The sequence below is a fragment of the Anopheles stephensi genome, chromosome 3, assembly GCF_013141755.1.
Source record: "Anopheles stephensi strain Indian chromosome 3, UCI_ANSTEP_V1.0, whole genome shotgun sequence".
Lineage (NCBI taxonomy): Eukaryota > Metazoa > Arthropoda > Insecta > Diptera > Culicidae > Anopheles > Anopheles stephensi.
Genome location: NC_050203.1, coordinates 85,760,150 through 85,783,454, shown reverse-complemented (window position 1 = coordinate 85,783,454; position 23,305 = coordinate 85,760,150). Strand labels below are relative to the sequence as shown.

Genomic DNA, 23,305 nt, shown 5'->3' with positions numbered 1-23,305 from the left:
CTTTCGTACGGGGAGGCGGTCTGGATGGGATTTGAACCCCAGCCCTGCCGTGTGAAGACCGGCGCCGCTGTCGCCTCGGCCACCGGACCGCCCCAATGTCATTGGCAAACAATAATATTCTGCATGATGAATTACTGCATACTGCCCCTTAGATATGAAGATTTTAGTAGATGCAGTCAGAGTACTGAAAACCCCCGAAGATACCAAGCTAATATTCGCAGGCCTATTCGAGTTGTCCTCAAATTGGCCCTTGCATTGACCAAGTTGAAAAAGAGCAGTACAGATATCTTGGAATTCTTTTAGCTATAGACCAGACTTTCTTCATAAAGAAGTATTTGCGGTTCTTTGAAACCTTAAAGTAAACTTGAACAGTCTTTGACTCGTGGATCTTGTGATACAACATTCCAGGGCTCAGAAGAGTCAAGTGTTGACGAATTTAAGTTATCTGGTAACTGAAGTCAAATAGGTTTCAACACTCATAGCCATGCGTATCATGGCCCAGGCCAGGCCCCTAGGGTTCTTTCATCTTTATCCTGTAGAGTATAAGTTTGTATAATAATTGGAAACTAAGAAAGTTTGTTTAAATAAAAAGCTCATCTTTATTGGCACTTGGTTGCGCTGCACTCAGTAACGTCTCCATCGCTTACAACACCATGCCATAGGCCGCTCCTGGGGTCGACGGTTCCGGTTGCGGTTCACTCGGAACCTCGGTCTCTTCCACTTCTGCTGGCGGTGCTTCCGATTCGGTCGGTACCTCCGTAGCTGGTTCTGTGGCCGGATCAGTTGGAACGGGTTCTTCCGTACCTTCCGTCGGTTCTTCCGTGGACGCGGCCGGTAGCAGCGCTCCTAGACAGATCTGTTGCAGCTGCTGCAGTACCGTTTGCAGGGTGGTCTGCAACAGTTGATCGTTCATCGTCAAACAGCTTGTGTACGCGGCACGCACGTCACCGAGACGTCCCTCGAACGCATCCACCAGCTGGGAAAGCTCTTGCGTCAGCTCGGCTGGAGCTTGCTGCACTGAGGACAGCTTCTCCACCAACCGATCGACGATCGTTTGCGGGTTAACGAAAACATTCTGGCCGCGGAACACATCGTACACGCTCAGATTCACGAAGGACGTTTCGTTAACCTGCAGCTCGTTGTACACACGGACGATTTCCGACGAGAGCGACGCATCTACGTTGTTCAAACAGTTTGTGAACGAAACACCGGCCAGGTTCATGTTAACGTCCACACTTTGGCGAAGGAACCCGAGACAGCTCGTATCGACGCTGGTGGGCTGTCCGTCCACCTGGCGCAGCACGTTCGCTTCCGACTTGATGGCAGTCTGCATGAACGATTCTTTGCGTGATGCAATGTCCACGTTGAACTTGTACACCACCTCGGAGCTGTTGAGTTTCGCACTGGCCACCGCATTCACTACCACATCACGCAGTTCCTTGTAGGCGGGATGAAGCTCGCGCAAAGCATCGATGACCCGCAGGGAGGTTTCGCGTTGTGCTTGCGTGATCTGCATTAAGGGGTAAATGGCAAGCCGGGTTAGGTTAAGGTTTAGTGAAGAAGCCCCGTGCCCGAGAACTACTTACGCTCAGAACTCCCAGGAACAGGGCAACCGCCACGGGGAACGCTTTCATGATGAGTGGCTTGTCTTGAGTTTTGCTCCACACGAGCTGTTAGTGTCTACTGTAAGGATGGAACTGTCTGCCGGCTTCGGGAAGGTCAGAAGTTTTTATACCAACTTGGAATTAGTTTTCAAGTACTTCATCATCCGCTACTATCGCGCGCGCTCTAGTCCAAGCCGACCCCGAGCAAGCCCTCGAGATTGCTGTCCACGCGCGTTGGACACCGGCCGTTCCGGTTGGTGTGGCAAGCATAGCCATCGCTTACCGATGCTTCTTCCCTCACACCAACGACGAAATTCTAATCAACTATCGCACGGAGGAAATTGCACGGGGACGCTAAGGGACGCGTACTCTACCAGCGATCTCCAACCGACACGGAGACACCCCGTTATTGAACCTACCCCACACCATCGAACGATAAGCGAAGCAACAGCAACAACAAAAAAAGCATAAATTGCACGTTTGCATAATTAGAAGTTAAGTGGAGCATGATTGATGCCAGTGCTCGAGGGGGGGCCCCCGAACATATGGCCTCCAACAAATCGATATCGTCATTACCGTCAACGCGTCCCGTGCGGTTGCATCGTGATAACCGATCGCGACACCAGTCGCCCGAAGCGCGTCAGATTAGATCACGGCCTATCAATAGTTCGATGATTTACACACCTTTATGATTGCTAGTGTCATCGTCCCGCAAATACGCCTGCCCGAAAAGGGGATGCACTGGATCAGTGAGCGCCACCGTTCTAGAGCACCTTCAGTGTCACACCGTTAATCGGTACTTTTTGCTCGCGTACCCATCGTAAATGACCCACTCGAAGCCGAAGAATTTGTGGCTCACGTTACAAGGCACATCGATCCCAGCACGCAACACAAGCCGAAACGTGCCTTAACTTAGAGCCGTAGATCCGTTTTCATTCAATCGAGGTTTCGCGGAATCGGAATCCTAACGCTAGGGAAAACAATCGAATCGCACAAGTGCGTTGCAATCTTTTTATCGTATTTGTTCGATCGATTGTTATTGGAGAAAGTTTTTAGTGGTGGTGATGGCGTTTTTTTTTTGTGTTGGCTTGTCAGTCAGTCTGTTGACGCATGTGGACAGTTTGAAGTGGCCCAGTCGAATTGATACTGGTGCGTGTCATCACAGAGCGATGTACTGCTTTGAGAGGTGGATAAGGATTTTCGGAGTGTGAGAATCTCTTTTTGACGAGTTTTAGTGTGTCTAGAGGTGCAGATAAGAACGGCGTAATTCACAATGAACGATCCATTAAATCGGTCGAGTCTGGGTTCAAATCTCGACTAGATTCGGAAAACTCTCCCATGCAAAACTTTTATATTCAGCTATAAGGTAAGCTTTAAGTCAGAGATAATCACCCCCCAGACAACGCAAGTTATGTATGTTGGGGCCACCAAAAGTTAACTCCCCCATCGTACTCTTCCCGACGACAATCAGCATCAGCGCAAAAACAATCTGTGATTTAAATTCAATTCCGATGGCTTTTTCTTTCCTCTATTTTCTCTCGGTGTTACTTACACTCAGTTCCAGCGCTAAATCGTCTAACCTCCTGCCGCACAAACAAACGCAAACCAGAAAACTTTTTATTTCGATTCGTCTTGTTTTTCGCTCCCTCTCTCTCTCTTGTTTGTTTCCACGGGAGTTGTGTTGTTTTTTGTGCCGTGCAAGAATTTCGGCTCACGGTACAAAACTTTCCCAATTTCAACAGCAATGTACTTGCCGGCTCACCTTCGCTGCCATGGACGCGGCCACGGTACTGCGCTCTAGTTACACCGGTTCCGTCTGTGACTGAGTGTACATGGGGCCGAAGTGTAGACGACGAAGTAATTTACAAAGTGACCCAGAATGTAAGAGTCTGCGACACTACGGTAAACTATGCACAGCAAGGACATGACCATGCTCCTCGGGGATTATCCTGTGGAATGCAAGCTCCAGAATCGAGAGTTCCACGGACGATAGTGTGGAGTTTTTCTGCACTGTAATGTGGCAGATCTCTCTACCGTCAAAAGTGTAGGGAAAAACAAGCTTAAAAATAGATCCGTCTAGCAGGAAGTGGTCTAATTTTGGGCCCCACAACTATACCATGCGTGATTTTGGATTTTCTTGCTTCTTTCGCACTGATTGCACGGTTTATTGCAAACCGATAAGCTGCCCTTTCTCGTAAACCCTTTGATCGCCGTAATCTTACCGGCAGAATGTGGTGGCCACAAGCCAGGCAGCTTTCAAGAGCAGCGATTGCGCGAATCACGACAGTAAAACCTAGTTCCGGTGATTCACAGCTGCTGCTGTCTTATCGGGCACTTGAAATGAATGGATCAAAGTTAAGCGGCAAGAGGCTTCGAGTGGAAACAGGGGACCCGGGTGGTATGTGCAGGTCCTCCTATTACTCCACTCGCGCCCATTATATCCTGACCGCCGTAAATGATCGATTAGTTGACATTTGCAAAACAATGCCCCGCGGAAGATTCGTGCTAATTGCAACACACTACCTCCAGACGGCGTGTTAATGAACTGCGCGAAGGGTACGACCGGGCGTGCGAATCAATCGCCCGGACCTTCCGCAATAATGCAACCTGTCAGATGCAAATGGCAGCTTGTCGATGCGGACTCATCAAAACATGCTGACCCAGAAAAGCAGCCCACCTGTCCGATCTGTCTAATGAACTGATAAGTTGGGATGTCTCATCCAAGTGCTGCCCACCAAACAACCGGGACCTGATTACTGCTGATTAAAGATTGCACAAAGAAATTCAATTCAATGCTCTCACGGGGAAATATGATAATTGATTCAACGCGAGACGTGCAGTATTTGACTATAAAATGAGCAGAGACACGCTGAAGCAAGTTATAATCCAGCCTTGCTCAGTACCAGCACAAGCTTCCCATACAGTTGACAGTTTCGTTTGAATTTCCTTTTCAAAACATCGAAATGGCCGTGAAGAAAGTAGTGTTTGTCTTGCTGCTTGCCTCAGTTGGTTGGGTCCTAGGCCAACGGGAACCCTCACTCGAAGTGATGAGCGCGCTCAAGGAGCTCCAACCACGCTACCGCGAAATTCAGGACTTTGTCATCAACCGCCTAACCGAGGCCCGGCTCAACAGCTCGCAGGTGATCTTCAACTTCCATTCGGATGTGATCACCACCAAGGATCAGTTCGTGCGCAACACGATCGAGGAGGAGCAGCAAGTGCTAACGATTCTCGACCGTCAGCCGGAAGCAGTCGACCGGACCTGTCTCGGCTTTGTGCGTAGCAGCGTCGACATGAACGTGAACCTGGTCGGTGTTTCGTACACCAACTGTATCGTGCGCGTGGACGACACGCTGGCGGACGTGGTGCAGGAGTTTTACCGGACCATCCAGCAGGACGAAACGCAGTACACCGGCAGCGGTTTGTTGGGTGTATTCCGTGGAGAGAACATTTTCCACACACCGGAAAATTTGATCCAGAAGCTCAACGAACAGCTGGAACAGTTGCGCGAAAATCCAACCTTCATCGCTACCGAGCTGTTCGACATGATAGTGGAGTTCGAGCAGGAGCTGAACGAGGTGAAGACCGGGTACGGTGGCTGTCTGGAGAGCGGCACCGAGTTGCTCCGAAACGCGCTGGAAATTGCTCGTACGCAGGTGGTTCAGGTGTGCCTGGGAGAGTTGGAGGAGTCTGGTCCCTCTACGACCGAAGCCGTGTAGACGCTTTTCCCGGGTAGTCGGAGTGCTTCGCGTAATATAAAAATGTGATTTCTTCTGTCAATAAGCAAGAAATTGAACGTATCATAAATAAAGAGACATACATTCTTTGAAGCCTCCCACCATAAAAAAAAAACTGACAAAGCTTTTAGCTAATGTAACACATGTAAAAGAAGGCGCTTCTTGAAAAGGCCAAAGTCCCGCAGAAGAAAAAGAACAGTCCTCACATGCCAGCAAACAAAGTTTAAAGAGTTCCATCGTGCTTTTTTTCCCCTCGTATGCTTTTTCCGAGCTACCATCTGTTGCCGAGTTGAGAGAGAAAACTTTTCCTACGGTTCAAGGATGATTCCCGCTGGACCTAGAGCACCGCCGGGTTTAAGCTCATCCACGTGCGAAAAACCCTTCGTAACGCACCTGAATACTGTCTGTCGGTTTCTTCGTGGATTTTACCTTACACCTTTCACTTTACATGATGTTCTTTTTCTCTGCAGTGAGGCCGCACGTACTGGCGACACATATGCTTCAGCGCCGAAAACGATGAACTAGTGGCGCAACAATACACAAATTGTGATTGATTGGTTTACACACATGGGCCGTGAGTTGCGGTTTTTCGCGCTAAGGACTTGTGCACGAAGTACACTTTTGGAGAAGGTTGAGCAATTGAATTTCCAATATTTCTTTCCGGTGTCCCAATGTGTCCTTCTCGCGGTGTGAATTATTGTTCTTTGAAGTATTGCTAAACAAGTCGTATTTTATTGGGCAATTGGCATGTACACGCACGGTGGCTGTAAACAATTGGTGCAATAAGAGTGCCCCAGCCATGACCTGCCGAGTTCCGGGAATTGTTTTTTCGCAACATGCGCCAGTCTTTCACTTGCAACACCATAATCCAACATTTCCTGCGTGCGAGGATTACCAGACATTCGGGGACAATCTGACCGCCAGGCAGCAGCATGACCTTGTGCAATTGCAAATAATCTAAGGGTACGATACGGCGATACTTACAGCAAACGGTTGCGACAGTCGACCCCACTGCTGACCCACTGTGGGCCCTTAGAATTGATTGAGACGCTCAATGTTTTATCGGAGACGACAATAAAAATCTGAAACGGCATAGATTAAATCGAGACTCGATAAGCATGCGAGTTGCGTGTTGAGCTCTGATAAAATGTGATTGGAGATTTGGCTCAAAACTTCGAAACCCGGAACCTACTGCCACCATATAAAGAGCCAGTTCGCGTTCGGTGTGGAAGTTATTCGAGGTGGTCTTTGCTTACTCGCAGTCAAGTCAGGGCGAGATATTTGATATCGAAATGAAACTGTTTCTGGTGCTACTGCTGGCAAGCGTAAGTATTGGTGTTGCTTTGAAGGTGATTTTGAGCGAGTTGGTGACCCCGGAACTTCCCGTCACATCCATAGGTTGCCTGGGCTCAGCGTCCCCAAACGGTGGCCGTGATCGACAAGCTGTACGAAGTGCACCCGCTGTACAGACAGATCCAAGACTATGTGATCAACACGATTTCGGAAGCTCGCCTATCGAGCTCGGCAAAGATCTACGACTTCCACCGGGACATCATCATGATCAAGAGCACCTTCCTCGGGACGTCCATCCGCCAGGAGCAGGAGCTGCTGCATCAGGTCAACGGACAGCCACTGTCGGTCGATCAGCAGTGTTTGAGCTTCGTGCGCCAAAATGCGGACGTCAACATGAACCTGGCCGGTGTGTCCTACAGCACGTGTATCACGAACACGGGCGATACGCTCGTATCCACCGTGAAAGCTTTCTACGACGAGTTGGATGTGAACGAGGCGGCTTACGTTGGTGTTGGGCTGTTTGAGGAGTTCCGCAATGAGAACATCTTCTTCAACCCGCAAAACATCATTTCCAAGCTCGAGTCTCGGATGTTCCGACTGGAGGACTTCCCGAGCCACATCGGAAGCGAGTTGCTGGACGCCGTGGCCGGATTTACTAACTCGCTGGACGTCATTCGCATGAACTACGTCAGCTGTATGACGATGGGTGAACAGCTGCTCATGTCCGCCTTGCAGTTGGCACAGATGCAGCTGGATGTGGTCTGTAATGGCGTGCAGGTTCCTCCGGCAGCACCAGCACCCGTTCCTCCCAATCCGGAGAGTTACGAACCGAACCCAGAACCGGTGCCAGAGCCAGAACTAGCCCCAGAGCCAGCCCCTGAGCCGGCCCCTGAGCCGGCCCCAGAACACTAAAGCTGCAGGAATTATGAAAATGTTTTTCGCCAGAAGATTTATTTACTTTGGAAATAAAATGTCGAGTTTTAAGCAAGGCTGTTTTAAAGATAAATATATTTAAAATAAATCTGAAGAAGAAAAGTGAGTGTCTGTTGCATATTTGAATATCGAAGCTCAAGACCGAATCTACAAGATGTCCTGTCTAGTATCTATACATCCTAGGCTTTCTAGTAGACAATAGCGGAATTTATTAACTTAATCCCAGAATGTCTCGTTGCTCGTTGATAATTGTTTTCCAGACTCAATTCTTCGGAACAAACGGAATGAATACAACCAGTTCTCAGTTAAAACCCATCGAGATGAGGCACAGCTTCAATTCCTGTGTGAAACAACAATAGACTTTAACGTGGCAAACACCTCTGTTGCTTGTCTTGTCCCTGCAGTACTTTCCCTGGATAAGATGCGTGGTTGATGTTGCTCCTCCTGGTTCTGCTCCAATCCTCTCGCTTGGTCCTGAGATAAAATATTACATTAAATATTCATTGGCCCTGCAGCAGTGGCAGAGTGGCTTCGCTTTCGGATGCAGCCGACCTTAATGTATTGAGCATTTTGGGCGAATTTCAAACGGCTTGTGCAAGCGGGAGAGCCACACAGAATTGGGTGTGAACTTCCACGAAGTACAACACCTGCTTGCTTGTATGACGAAGACGCAATTTACGGATTTTTATGACAATTTTCAACCGTAAAAATATTCACAATAATCTTTCATGAATCGACAGATAACTTGATATTCTAAACAAACTTTATCACCCTTTCCAGGTCATCGAGACGTTACGGCCACCCCGGGGCTGAATCAGCTGACCACCGATGATGCCTCGTACGGAGACGACCGGTCGGGTCCATCGAACCCTCAGAAACGTGGAGGTAGTCACACGAGATTCGTAACACGATAATTCTACATTGCTCCATTGGCTTCTCTCAGAATGAAACCTCGCTTATCCTCCTCTCTCTCTCCGCTTCTTCCAGTAAACCCACTGCTCTACCGAGAGACCGAACTACGGAACGACTACTCCGGTAACTCGATCCCACAGAACGGTGTCTGGGAGGATGTGGGCATACCGCTCCCAGGTATGCCCTATCCGATGGAACTGTTCGATGCACCCATCGAGCCAGGCCCTCTCGACCGGTACGGACCACAGCTGCAGCAACAGCAGCAGCAGCAACAACGAACGTACGATGTGCTGCAGAGCCTGCTGAACCATCAACCCTCGTACAATCCACTGTTCACTGTCGGTAGACCCGTCGGGTCCGATGGCTATCCCGTTCGAATGCACAGTGCCGAGCGCAAGAAACGTACACCGGTGGCGGCACCAGTAGCAGGAAAATCTCACTCCCGATTGATGCGGTAAGTTTTTTCGAGGGTTTCCACGCTGGTGCCGGTGTATTTATCTTACGGGGTGAAGCGGAAAGTTTTAAACGAATTTCAAACAATAGTTAGAAACGGGTTTGGCCCGCGCATGGAAGTTGAAGATGGATTGTTTCCAATTAAGTGATACCAGGGCGGGTTTGTTTCGCGACCTGGTGGCATTAGCTTCCTGCAATTAATTGTGTGTGGAGGTTGGTTTTGGGATAAACTTTAAGCTAAAGTATTTTCAATTCAGTAAGGAGTTAAGGTTCATTTGTATAGAAAATTTATAGCAGCTTTATAGCACACAAAGCAAACGTCGGACCAGGTCCAAGCACTTGTTTTACATTACGTGATCGGAGTTTTCTTTCTTGGAACTCAATCGTTCCTCTTATAAACCTTTCCGTCAGTCAGACACTGGTTGAAGACGTAAGAAAGGAGTGACTGATAATGTGAATAGCATCGGTCCTCCACTCGATCGCAACCAATAACCGTGATAAAACAAACTGTGCGTGATAAAAATATCCTTCCCACACAATCGAACCAATCAACGTTCGGTTTGACATTGTCGTTTAGTCGTTTGGGCATTGACTTTAATAAAGAAAGCGATCGTTCCATTTACCTTGAAACAGCAAAATCTACAAAAAATAAGACGGCGTCTGGTAGTAGATGTTTATACAACCTGGAAACCCTTGGAACCTCCAGTTTCCAAGTCGTGACCTGTTTTTTTTACCCACGACATAACCCACGGAATGGTGGCTACCGTCATTCAAACACCAGAGCCAGAAACAAATAATGCGGACGCCCTGCTCTCGATACAGTACACCATTTGTCAACAACATGCCAGCGTGTTTGCTTCCTCCCGTGGAGACGGTTCTAAGAGTAAGACAGAGAGAAAAAACAACAAGAAATCGTCACAATTCCCGAGCGTCATCGTACCTTTCGATTTCATTAAAAGCCCTTAAATCCACACTCCAGCACAACTGGCAGGAGCAGTTTTGGGTCGAGAAAGAATGGACATTCGCACAGTTCCCGATAGGATTCAATTTGGTCGTTCAGCGAACGGGGAATTGATTTTGAAACGATCGGAAAATAACGTTGGTCACAACGATGACGATTTGATCCTGGCCGGTCCTGTCGATGACTGGACAATTTAAATCATTTCTTGCTCTCTAGCGATTGCATTTAAACAGTGACTCGAAGGCAAGGAGGAACAAGTTTAGGACAGATTTTACCCATCATTTGTCGATTAGTCCTCACGCTACTATAAACTTGAACCTAATTTTTAAAAGAGTTTTCCAATGTTAAGGACTCACGCTGATTTGTTCTGATGCAAATGTGTCTCAATTGAGCGTTGGGGGCTGAAATTTTCCATAATAAGCATAACTGCTGTTTTCCAAAAAAAACCTCTTCAATAAAACTTGGTGGTAAACTAGTTCTTCGAATGTAATTAAATTGGAATAAAAAGTGGATTGAGAGCATGCTGTCCCACTTTTCCTAAGAGCTACTGTAAACAGCGAAAAACCACACTCAAAAGCTGCATATGGTTCGCATGGCGTATTTGCTCCGTTTGAGTTTTTCACGGAATAAACCTTACGGGTGGTGTGGCTTTCAGATTGCCGAAGGTTCGAAAATGGGACTTGAAAATTATCATTTGCTTCAACGGTCCTGCCTTACATCCTGCCAAGGCCCGCCTCCCGGGTTGCGTGTGTCATTACACTGCTGAACTGACGTCAATCATTCCTGTGCGGCGGGATTGTGGTGCTTGGGTTGAAGGGAGGTTTTTTTCCTTCTCCCCCTTGTTGTTGTGTTGTTTGAGTAGCAAAATGTGTCAAATGTCCTGCAAACAAATCCGACCGAACAGTTTGAACACATACACACACACTCTGCTCTGCTGACCGACCCTGTTGACAGGGGATCGCTAGTTGCTAGCTGTCGAATGCCGGTTCCTTTTTTTGCCCCATAGCTCGCACGCCCCATTGAACAAATTCTGCAGAAGAGCCTGATTTATGCTGCATTTGAAGGAGCGAAACATATTACATCGTCCCGCCCCGTCCCCAAACGATATGCAGAACCGGGCCGGATACGGATCACATTAATATTAATAATCTTCCGGGCAGGCTCAGTAGGTGATAAGTGTGTCGACCGCTCACAGCCGCTCTCAGCCAACGCTTTGCCGACCGTGGCACGCGAGATGCAGATACTAAAAAAAATCACTATGTTTACTGATGCGAAAAAGAGCACTGTAAAATTTCACAATCCTCCGTCCTGCGGTGTGCCACGAAAACAATTTTTCTATACGACATGCTGATGAAAGCATCCGACCGATGGCGTCGACTAACTGCTACGTGGAACATCATCGGCATTGGTGGCGCGGTCCGACCACACGCACAAAACAGCTGGGATAAGTGATGCAAATTGATGCAAATAAACCGTGTCTGCACCAATTTTATGCGCAATTGTTTAGAATCAATCAATGCAAACGATGTTTAGTGGGCTGTAGTGCCACTTGTCGATGAATGTCGTGAGCGAAAGCATAATGTTTATCGCTGCAATTAACACTTGCCGCTGCTGCTTTTAATTGCTTGTTTTGTTGGCATTTACATTTACAATGCCTTTATTGTATTGTTTACAAATTCACAAATAGTTTTATGAATTATTGCACTGTAATTTAATTTCAATATAGTTTGTAATAGTTTCAGATTCCCTCTTTTTTGTTTTTGTTTTCATAAATCATGTTTCTGGAACTCATGTCATATGAAACTGAATCGATTTTTTTCGTGCTTTTCAATGATTGTACAATATTATTCTCTCCTTTTTTCATGGTTAAAGCAGCTACAAAATTAATATAATTTTTTAAATAAAGTTATAAATTTGTCCCTTCGTTAAAGTAATAGCAGATTTTAAGTGAAATAATTCTTAAAGCCACCTGTTGTTTGGGGGATTTTTTATTCACCTGCACATGTACTCCATCGAACGGAACATTTTATTTTTCCCCACAGGCGGACGGTTTAGCATTTCTCACAAATGACAAAATAAACCACAAATGCCACACCGATACGCATGCAGATGTGTGTGAGACCGCTCGAAGAACGGTTGCAAAGCCACGATTTAAAAGTTTTTATCCTTCGTCTTCGGGGCCGGCTAATCCATCGTGCCGAAGCTCTAACGCGCCGAAATCAACGATAACTGCCACACCGAAAGTTGTGTCCCACCGTCGTTACCGAATTGGGTTTCAGGAGAGGGACACTTTAACCTTCCACCGCGGCTCGCACACGGCTAAATGCGTGACGCGTTTTAAATATTGCTCCCAAATGCAAACGAATTGCGTTTGCCGAGTGGGAGTGTGGGGAGTGTTCCATAAAATCAAATTCTTGTCCTCGGTCCTTCGGTACGCTTGCAGCCGTTTCGATTTGGCTTTCGCAACCACCACCGCGCGAGGATGTAGCTGCATGCAGAACGGTCCGTAATGCGGCTTTATCGTCGTTCTGTTTTTTCGCTGCTCTTTTTTTTTTCGCCTGATCCTTTGGAACGAACGAGCTTGCTTGAGTGGCACAAGCATCGGTTTTCCCGACTGTTTTTCTTCTCTTTCTCTATCCGCTTTCCAGTGAAGAAACGCCGTGGCACGTGTGTATAACCGGAACAGCCACGTTTGGGATGACGTACGGGTTTGCATCCTCTGCGACAGCATTCCACAGTGGCAGTCCTTTCGAAACGCAAACAGCTCAGCAACAGCTGGCACTCACAAGAATTTAAAGACTGCGAGTAAATCGATCCCCTAAAACCGTCCGATTTTACTTGTCTGATGTTGGTGTATAAGTATGCATGCTGTTTTTTGTTATTGATACCGCTACCGTTTTATCCCACACGCGGGCTTCAACCATCGAACGGCAAAGTCTCCGCTGGTGCAGCTTATATGACAAAGATTTGAACGAGAATTTGTCCCTGCCGGGAGGCACATCGATACCCAAGCAGCTGCGGTTTTTGTGGTTGTAAGAAGATGTTTTAGAGAATTTTACCGGTGTGAAGGAACCCAAAAAAAATACCAGAAATGCTTCTGGTGGTAGTCAGTCATGTCACAGGATCGCTACAGTAAGCCACGACGATCGTAACGCTTTTCTACCGCTTCATCAGCACAACCATTTGTTTAGCGAATGAATTTAAGCGCCGCCTGTTTTTCCTTATTCATATTCATACCGCATTACGCTGTGCATGATTGAGTTTTATATCCTTCCATACAAAAGAATATTTTGGTTTCCCTTTTCACGAAGGAAGGAAGGAAGGCCAAAAACACGTCAAAACGAACGTCAGACAATGTGCTTTGTGTGCATTGTCCAGACAAGGCAATGCAAAACTATCGCTAACCGGGTGATAATTACGCAGCACATTTGAATTCATTACGAATAACGGAAGTTACTGCAGCAACGTTGTCCCGAGCAGACGGTACAAATTAAAACAACAAGCTCTGGCTCTGCCAGCGACAGGCGCATGGAAACTTTCCTATTAAACACTTCAACACGCCGTGCGCCTGATAAAGATATTCAAACTAGCGGAAACGTCTGCAGGAAAACAGGTTGGAGAAGAAAAGGAGCGCTATCGGTACAATTATTGGTAAATTCTACCAGAAATACTGGGCGCCTCCATCGAACTCGGTATGAACAACCGGGCGTCTCCATTGAAATTGTTATGAACAACTAGGCGCCTCCATTTGACGCGTTTCGTTGTCGTAGTACGGGTTCGAGCACAAACAAAAGCGGATAATGGCTTTGTATGGAAGCAAAACAAGTTCACCTGAGTTTGAGTTTCACTGTGTTCGGGTTTGGGGCCATGTACCTATGTGTGTAATTTATCGGAAATATTAATAGTAAGCGTTTATCCCTCTATTTCCCCATACATTGATCTGCTTTGAATGTGGAAGCTGCTTTGCAATGGGTAATGCTCACCAGGTAAAATGGGGACAGTCATTTCGATTCCATCATATCTTCCAGTTCGATGCTATAGCGGTGTTATCTACCATTCTCTCTGTTGTTATCTGCAATTTTCTGCTCCGAGTAGACGAGTCCCTTTGACTTGTATGTTCGTTTTAAAACCTTTCCCCCATTTTAGTGTCTGAAGGGGGTGGTATGGTTTGTCCAATAGTATCACATTTTATCTACCTTTATCTGGATGTCGTTTGAAGTGTAGATAGTGGTTTGAAGTTACACGGGCTCCTCTCTTGCTTATTTATATTTATTTGAGAAGAACGTACCGGCCGTCTATCTTAAAATCTACACTTACATCATAAGTAAATGTTTCATCAAGCACCCAGCTTGATAACAAACAAACATGAATATTGCAGTTCACCCTATCCCAGGTGGCCTCATACTTGTACCAAAAAATTCACAATTAGGTACAAATTCGACGTCAACCACATCCGTCTGTCACAGGATTACTATTTTTTAATCTACACCTGCAGCCGTTTTTTCCTGCCGCGTATAACCCTTTTCAATAGTCACCCCGAATTCAAATCGGTACCACTGACAGTGTGCTTTTATTTGGCTGGCTGGCCCACACAAAAACCTTCGTCCGACACCGAGTGCTCTGGGGAAATCAACAAAGCAACCAACCACAAGCTTACGAAGCCACACTTCCTTCGTACTGCATCGTACAAACTTGCTTCGAATTGTTGTGCAAAAATATGGTTTACCGTGTGCAGTTGAAGGAATGCAACAGTATAAGGAAAAAGTCACTCACTGTTGGCTTGCCCTAGCTCGCTCTCACAGACGGGGAAAAGTAAATGCATTTTCCCTTTTACCCATGCCTTGGGGGCCATTTTCCTGCGCTGCATCTCCCGGGCGCAGGGCATCGGGTATGGTGTCAAGCTTCACGATGCTCCACACTCGCTCGGTGGTGTCTTTCGAGGTTTGGGCGAGCGGCACCGTTGCAAGCAGTGTTATGCATTATGCTTTTATGATGTCACATAATGTGCCACCATCGGCTGTCAGGAGGAAAAGGCGGCAAGCGAGTCGGAAAGGCGACAGGGCGATTCACACTTTATACTGCAAGGATATGTTTAGCAGCCACCAGATGGAATGGGCCCGTTTCCTGGAAGCTCTTTAACTCTGTGGTTTATTTTTAGCTAGTTAGGTGCTTTTAAATTTCCATTTTTATGGTACTTTAAACATTGGAAAATGATGGAGCACCAGCACAGATGTCTTGTATTAATCTTCTACAGCGTAAACTATTTCCGCAAGTACTTGTGAATGAATTTGCCGTTGCTCTTTTGCTTCGCCTGCATGCCTTCAGCACTAAGTGTAAGTTCGCCCACAAATAGGATTAGTCCTTCTGTCCCTCCCTTACGAGCCCGAGTCGAACTCCAACGGGTCGAGAAGGTCCAACGGTGCAAGCGGTGTAAGTCAAGTGGCAGACAAATATTTACATCCGCTTACTTCTACCAATCCATTCAGCTCGATCGATCGTAAATTATGATACCCATCAACGCCCAACCATTCAATCGAAGGGCACTTGATCGCTTCTTCTTGGGTCGTTCGGTTTGCTGTTGGGATTTAACCAGGATGCCACTCAGGATGCCCCGTATGGTTTATTTGCTCCACTTTCTCCGAGAAAGGTAACCCATTCGACCCACATACACATTCCACTAATACACACGTAAGCTAGTAGAACTGCAGTTCGTTTTCCGTTCCATTTTCCTCCATCGAACGACAAGCGCCAACGAGGCCTAATTATTCACCCATCTGGGAAATATATCATTTCTAATTAGTGAGTTAGTTAATTATCTATTGCCTCGGTCGAATCGGCAGTTCGGTGTCGTAAACCGAGGTAGCTAGCGACTGATGATGACAACGCGGAGAAGGGAAAGGATGAGTAATGATGGAATGTAATTCGCACTACCTGTAGGCTGGGTAGGGCCATTAGCGCTCAAAGTAGCGCTCAACTCGATTACACGGAGGAAGTGAGCACGTAAATTATGTAATTAGAAGCAACAGGTTTGCCAACAGGCGGGCGGCAAATCGTGACAAGCTTGGGGAGAAGAAGGAAAAAAATCCTTACATTCAATTCCGGTTCGTCACAAATTTTCATACGGCACGTCGGAAGTCGGAAGTAACCTTGAAAAGGTTCCCCACTTCCCCGGCCCATTGCTAGCAACCGTAAGCTAACCGATTAGGTTAGCGAGTGCTTTATGGTGCTTAAAATTTAAAACTACAAAGTAGCTACAAACCAGGTGAACCGAATCAAACGGTGGGTTTAAATCGGGAAAGCTACCAAGCTCCGGGAAACACACAACGAAGAATTCAATTAGTGAGTCACTTTGATAAAATGGGATGTGCCGTTTTTCCACCGATTTTTTAGCCCATCTTGTTTACCTACCTTCGCGTGCTCCGGAAAGTTTGTTGTGTGGAAAATCACCCAGTAAAGGGACTGAAAGTCTAATTTCGGTTCGGCTACTACCATCGCGAGATTGGGGTGTTTTGAAATTAAAGATTAAAGTGGTGAAAAAGGTGGATTTTGATTTGGGATCCCATCGGAAGGAATTGGGTTGAGATTAAATTTTGCGCTGTGGAAAACTGCCAGTAATTGAACGTGAAATTCGAAACGTAGGTGAAGAAATCAAACATAAATAATAAACGGCTTGCCGATTCACTAGCAACACTAACAAGCGCCATCTATCGGGCAATAGCGCCACTTTAATACTTTCAAAGAATTGACTTTTCATTACTTTTTTGTATGTCAAAATGTAATTTGCATTTCAATTTAATATCAAATTGTTTTTCCTCCCTAAGGGAACATTTTTCCCTTACAGACAAAAAAAACCCTGACTCATTAATGGTACTTAAGCAAATGGAAGTTTAATTCATAAAGCTCCACGCTGCAGGTTTATATTTATCACAAAAACGTGAACGAACGGCCGAAGTGAGCCGAAGGAGCAACTTGGGAAAATCGATTCATTTCTGGTTCACCAACCACCAAGCCAGCAAGCCAGTTTTTTTTTTGCATCTTCTTGTGACGCACTTTCCTACCATTTACCGGATTAGCCGTGAGTGGTGATAAATGTTAAACCGAATTGGAGGATGAAGTCTCTGTTTTTCGCCCGTAGTTGCGTACGGAGTTTTTCTTCCCCCATTTTCCATACCTTTTTATTTGCTAAGTTCACAATTTTCTCCAAGTTGTGGATTGTCTTTCCTTGGTATTGTGGTTCGCAAGCGGAGTAAGTCCCAAATTTCACGGCTCACTCGCCTCGTTCGCAACGGATATGCTCAAGACATCGAAACAAAAGAGTAATGCAATACACAACCCCAAAATAAAAACAGGACGAAAGCGAAGGTAAACAGAGATACCCGTCGAAAACTAACTTCCAAAGGTGTGTTTTTGAGTGTTTTTTATCTCATTCCATCTCTTTCCTTTTGTCGAGCGAAAATGGGGAAACACAACCTCCCGCTACGGCACCAGAGTATTAAATTATTAGTAAGGATGTGAGTTTGCTTTTTGTGGTCGTACTGTGCCGGTGTGGTTGAAGAAGCGCGGTACTAGGCTCGACTGCACCGCCTCACACCGGGTGGCATTTTGTGAAGTGATTTTTTAATTGAATAACAACCAGCTTCAGCACCACCAGAACGGTATGCATATACGTAGGTCCCACGGGACGATAAAGCAGTGGGTTTGACGTCGTACGGCAAGGACGATGTTGATGCGACTCGTTGATATCGCACGTTCGGGTAATTGGGTTTCATCAATCTGTTGATAAGTGAGAGGCCCGTTAATAGGACACTCGTTCGCCACCGACGATTGCCGACGACAGCGGCGACGGCGTGGCTTTTTGTCATGCTGCCGCTGAGATTGCATACCCGCAAGGGGTTTACGGTGCAATTAACTCTTGAATGCATGTTGGAGCGCTGAGCAAACGCCTATACGCAGCCATATGTTGATCCTTAGCTGCACCGATTTAGGACACAATTGCATGATAAATGGAATTACCAAGTCCTGTTTATCGTTTTGTGCGGATGTATATGTGACTCGTGATTTTTACCTTCTGAGATAATTATAATATACCACCAGGTCATCCTTAATTGTTTCTGTTTCAGTAAACATTTAACCATTCCTCACATTTGTCTAGTTATTAGGTGTCGCAATTGAAACGAGCCAAACTGTATGCCGAAAAAACATATTAGTTTGTATAAAAAGAACAATTATTGTGATATATATCTTCCAACCAGCTAAAGCTTACATCCTGCTTCCCAACCCATCTTTTGGGGTCGAATTCTGCCCTGCAAGCAACACACTTACCCATCGCCCGGGATTGTTATCCTTACTGCTGCTCGATACGGTCCGGCTACCTTTCCTTAATTAGTGCTTCTGATAAAAAAATAGAAATACGTACTAGCTGCTACCTAACGCTCGACCTGCTCGACCTTCCGACTAGACTACGGTTACGGTACGGCGTAGCCTTCTGTTTCCGGGAGAACGCACTTGTCATCACACTAATGAACAACGACCATTGGACACCACCATCGTCACAATTTGTTGTGCAAAGGCATGTGAGTGTGTTTTGTGTTAAAAGAAATCATCCCACCACTTGCCTGCTGCAGTAATTAGATATCATAAAAGACATGTTATCGTAATGTCTTTTGCTAAAAGGGGGAAGGTTGCTTGATGGAGTTGCGATGAGAAGTTTGTTATTGCCGGGATGGAGTCGTCGATGCACACAAACAGCGTGCTAACAACGGACGACCTTTCCGGTTTCGGAGCGGTTGCCAAGGTGTTGGACTGCATCAATTATCGGGCAAACAAGCAGAGGTGTGCATCTTGATCTTTTGCTGTACCGTTGTTTACCAGCACGGGTGGAGTAGCTCCCCCCAAGATTCCTAATTAAGCAACCCCGGGAATCAGCTTGCACACTCGAACGAACCGATTCGAAACCATTAGTTTGCCGCTAACGAATCAAATGATCGAATCGGCTAATCAAACAGGTGCCATTTTGCCTCCCTTCGCTTCTCTCCTCGCAATAGGAGACGGGCGAAGGAACGATTCCTGTTACCAAGACGCGAATGATCCCCCTATCGTCGCCCACCGTTCGCTTTGACCACTAGGTGGGAAGAACTAGAGCGGGCAAGGCAGCTGGAAATTGAATTATGGTACGCATTTTCATCCTGAGCGCACGGCATGATAACGCTTCGGGATGCCATTATTGAAACACACTCCAATTCCGGGCACCAATCGAATTAAATGTTCATTTCGGAAAAAGGCTACTCGGGTTTTTAGCCGCAGCCGGTGTGTGACGTTCGTTTGGACGTTGTTTTTTTTTTCTTTTGCGAGAGACATGACATTTTTATCGGAGATTTCGCAACCCCGAATCGAGGGGCCTTTGCGGGGTGGTGTTTTTTTTTGTGAGAGTGATAAGGATAAAGTGGCAGCTCACCTGTGGAGTTGATCGATGGATTGAAGTGTTTAAGGACGGTGGCGAATTTTTCCATATGGAATGGTTTTCTTTATTGATTTCTTAGTGTAAGGACAGTATTTTTATTCATTCACGAGAGTGACAGATGATGTCCATATGATACTGCCGGATAAAAGTCTAGTTTTAACGATTTTTCATGCCATATCCTTGTCTGTAGAATTCGGAAGAAGCTAGCGAAAAAAGTCTAGCTGATGATGCCCAGACATCAGAGAAATCGTTTAAACTATGGAAAAGGTCATGTGCAAGTTAGAAAGGATTATGCAGAAGCATGCCTGGGCAAGTGAAAATCCCTGGAAGTATTTGTTCTTCGTGGTCGTAAACATTCAATGACAAAGCTGAACAAGAGTCCTGGAACAGTTTGTCCTCTTTTATGATTCAGATCGTTTTCTGAGCCTGAAGAGATCTCTGAAGATGAGTTCTACCGATCTCCAACCTTTCTAATGATAGAATTAGCCCACAAGAATGGATATCCGATCATACTTAGCTGGATGTTGTTCCAAACGACATATTTCCTAACACTGATGCCGTCAGTACTTCTAAGAGCTTCTGTATCTGCAGAACTTACACCGATTACAATTTTAATTCATTTTTTTAACTCCTGCACTGTTCCCGTGTGCTGGTGATTACATTACAGTGCAGTTAATTAATTTCAATGAGTGGTGGTATCGAAATTGGCTGGGAAAAACACTCATGCTTTCGAGAAGTGCGAGATACAATCACACATAAAAACATGCGGGGGAAAAGATAAATGGGTTTTAATATTCGCACCCATGTTCATGTGCCGCTTCAAATACCCTCCGAAAGGGCCGTTTGATTCTTGCGAGGATTAATAATTAATTATAAACTGCATGCAGAACAATCCACCTCTCGACCGTTTAACTCACTCCTGTCTACAATTTTTTATTCCCCTTTTGCTCTCCCTTCCAGTCTGAAGCGTAGCTCTGGTAAGCTGTCACCGGCCGAAGTGTTTTCACTGCTCGCTCTGATGGATACCCGCGACCCGTACCGTCCACTGCCCGAGTACATCCCGGACGATCAATCGAACGATGTGCTGGCTTACGCACCGAATGGAATGTATCCGGATGTTGCATTACCGCTCGCGTTGGAACAACTGCTCGGAGCTCGTGGTGGTGGATCTGTTCCGGCCGATGGATATGCGTACGATGATGCGGGCGAGTGGATGAACGGATGGACGGAACCTTCGGTGGATTACATGGGTATTCCGATGGCTGATTTGGACGCTCTGGGTGCGCTTAACGATGGCAAAGGCTTTGGCTCGATGAATGGTAGGTGCTTACATACTCTTTTGTTCTGTTTGGTTATATGAACTTAGGAAGAATTTAAGGCTGCCAATTCAGGGAGTACTTGTTCTTGTTTTGGAAAATAATTTTTTTTGTACTAGCTCAGGACACCATTAACACTTCTCTATATTAACCCAATTTTAGGTTACATGCCTCAGAAACGCTTCATGGTGTCGAAGAAGAAGCGAAGCGTTTCGCAGGCAACACCGCCAAACGCAGCTGCCCACCAGGGAGGAACGATTCAAGCGGCCGCTTAAGCCACCTCCAAACACGGATACCGACCCCACGCAACACGGAAACAGGACCCCCAAGATCGAGATGGACAACCACACACAATGCACCACGTACCAAGGCTTCACGAGATACCGGAACAAAGCTACAACTACTAAATCAGTGTACTACCACGTGTTAATTATTATTGTAACTTAAACACACATTATCGTAACTGCAAAACTAAGGCATTCCAAACACATTGCAACAAAAAAATCAAATTGATGAGGCACAACCACCACATTTTGGCGCCACCTTTCGCTACTGTGTTTCGCAAAGCGGGCGAACTTACATTCCATTTCCACCGCTTGTCTTAGTTGCACCGCACCACTGTGTTTGGGCAATGGGCTGAAGAGTAGTCGAATGGTCGCCAGAAGTGACCGGACCGGTTCGAATCATGTGCGAGGCTCGCGAAGGTTTCTTCGTTTCTCGTCAGTACCACAGTGGGCGGATGGAGATGTTCTTGCTTGTTCTTTAGCCGTTACAGAAGGCGGTCGTAATATCCCGTATTGCTCTACTAAGCTCACAAACACTTTCTAGACGTTGAATGGCTACCATTGCAGAAGACATCCATGTATTGCTCGTTGTAGACTCGTAGACATATTATACACAGCTAGCCACGGTGAAAGACGGGCAGCGCGGCACTGGCACTAATGATGATAATGATGATGATGATGAAGAGGAGAAGTTTAAATGCATTACAATATACAAAACATGGTATCTATACATATATATATATATACACATAAAAAAGCGCATATATGTACAACAAAACCGCTACACAAATTGCAACTACACAGGTCGTAAATGTATTTTCCACGTACTTTAGAGGCTAATCATGATGAACGTTAAGTGTATTTTATCGTAAACATCTTACAAAAAAAACGAGACGCGGTTCGCACAAACCCCGTCTCGCATGATAACATGACAAGAAACTGGCTCAGAGGTAAATAATTTTTCTATTAGGCATAGTAATCGTACAATTATACATATACAACAGACATATATATTAAACTGCATTTAAACGTGTTTTCCTGAACAAACAAGAGGCAAAAAGTATGGCACACTATCACAGGGAGGAGTATCAAGCTAACTGCATATTTATCGAACGTTTGTGGAGGAAAGAGTGGAAGGAAGAAGCAACATTTCTCACCTACATAGTATACCCCCTATCGTAGAACAAATGACTCTTTATATTTGGCAAGCGAACAAATGAAGAAGAAAAATAAATTGATAAATGAAAATTGAAACAAAAAGAACCACCAACCAACTGAGATGTAGAAGGAAAAGTTTCAGCTTAAAAAGGATAAACAGACATACAAACCACGGTACACTAACACACAGTACAACAGACACACTAGCAAACCCTTAACTACACACAGGTGGGCCGGAGTAATACAGGATACTTGACCTACAGAATTTAAATACAAGAACATGGTCATCATGAAGAAGACAAACAAAACAGTAGAAAGAGAAGAAAGCAAAGCAGCTTAACAGCTCGGCAGTGTGGACCACCGTACTGTGCCGCGGAACAAAATGCGGAAAGACTTCAACTAGAGCGTAGAGAGGAAGGATTTTCCTCGCAGCTACCGGTTTTTCACCCGAGTATTGCTAGTTCGGCTGGGAGTTAGCAGGGTGAAAAAGTACGCATAAGAAGCGGAAAAAGTCAAACAAAAGTTTAAGGAAAGAACTTAAAACAAAAAATAAATGACATCAAAATCGGTCAAATGCGATTGAAGATAAGCGGCGTGTGTTTGGTTGAGTAGGGAGAGAGTTAATTTATTTTTTATTCCCACACTTTTGCCCTTTTCCTTGCCAAGTTGTTTCGGTTTTGGTGGTTGAAGAAAGCCGGTGTTTCTCCGTTGTTTATCGATTGTCACCGAAAATGCGCTTAGTTGAACACAGTTGAGTTTGAAAAGGAAGTCTAGATTTGGTCTGATTGTTGCACTACTTTTACTGACATTGAATTATACAGATTTTTATTTAACATTCAAAAACCTTTTTCAAAATGCTTGAATCGTGTTGTTTGAAAGAAATCTAAACTAGTTTATTTGTATAAAAATTGTTCACTTCTTTGTACAACACGAATTCAAACGCTCATCTCAACCAGCGACACAAACCTTTGAAGAGTGGCGCCATCTGTTGGTAAATGTTTGAAACTACCGTTTTCAAGCGTTTCAACGCTTCACGAAGCGTTTGCGTTGAAGATAAACGGTTTTTGAAAACGCTTTTTTAATTTTTAATACAGAATCGTGTGTCTTCAATCAATTTTTTCTCGATTTAGTTAAATAATACCAACAATTTTATTTATACATAGAAAGCGGGCACTTGGACATGCGTACGCTAAT

The 23,305-nt window shown here is 45.6% G+C and overlaps 3 protein-coding genes across 4 annotated transcripts in view; 2 read left to right on the top strand and 1 right to left on the bottom strand.

The window, feature by feature from the left end:
• The window catches only part of LOC118513953, a 29,773-nt gene extending 7,349 nt beyond the window's left edge, over window positions 1–22,424 (top strand). The window contains exons 3-6 of one of the 2 annotated variants that reach the window (XM_036060348.1): window positions 8,348–8,452; window positions 8,555–8,933; window positions 20,314–20,672; window positions 20,832–22,424. In XM_036060348.1, coding sequence (XP_035916241.1) covers window positions 8,348–8,452; window positions 8,555–8,933; window positions 20,314–20,672; window positions 20,832–20,944 — 956 coding nt within the window. In that variant the 3' untranslated portion in view covers window positions 20,945–22,424. The remainder of the gene's footprint in view (window positions 1–8,347; window positions 8,453–8,554; window positions 8,934–20,313; window positions 20,673–20,831) is intronic. The other variant, XM_036060349.1, reaches the window with a different exon arrangement.
• LOC118513968 lies at window positions 576–1,869 on the bottom strand. The gene is made up of 2 exons (XM_036060392.1): window positions 1,587–1,869; window positions 576–1,510 (listed from the first exon to the last, which is right to left on the bottom strand). The coding sequence occupies exons 1-2, from the start codon at window positions 1,632–1,634 to the stop codon at window positions 644–646; spliced, it is 915 nt and encodes a 304-aa protein (XP_035916285.1). The 5' UTR covers window positions 1,635–1,869; the 3' UTR covers window positions 576–643.
• Window positions 6,517–7,640, top strand: LOC118513971. The gene is made up of 2 exons (XM_036060395.1): window positions 6,517–6,666; window positions 6,740–7,640. The coding sequence occupies exons 1-2, from the start codon at window positions 6,634–6,636 to the stop codon at window positions 7,544–7,546; spliced, it is 840 nt and encodes a 279-aa protein (XP_035916288.1). The 5' UTR covers window positions 6,517–6,633; the 3' UTR covers window positions 7,547–7,640.
• Window positions 22,425–23,305: the final 881 nt, after the last annotated feature.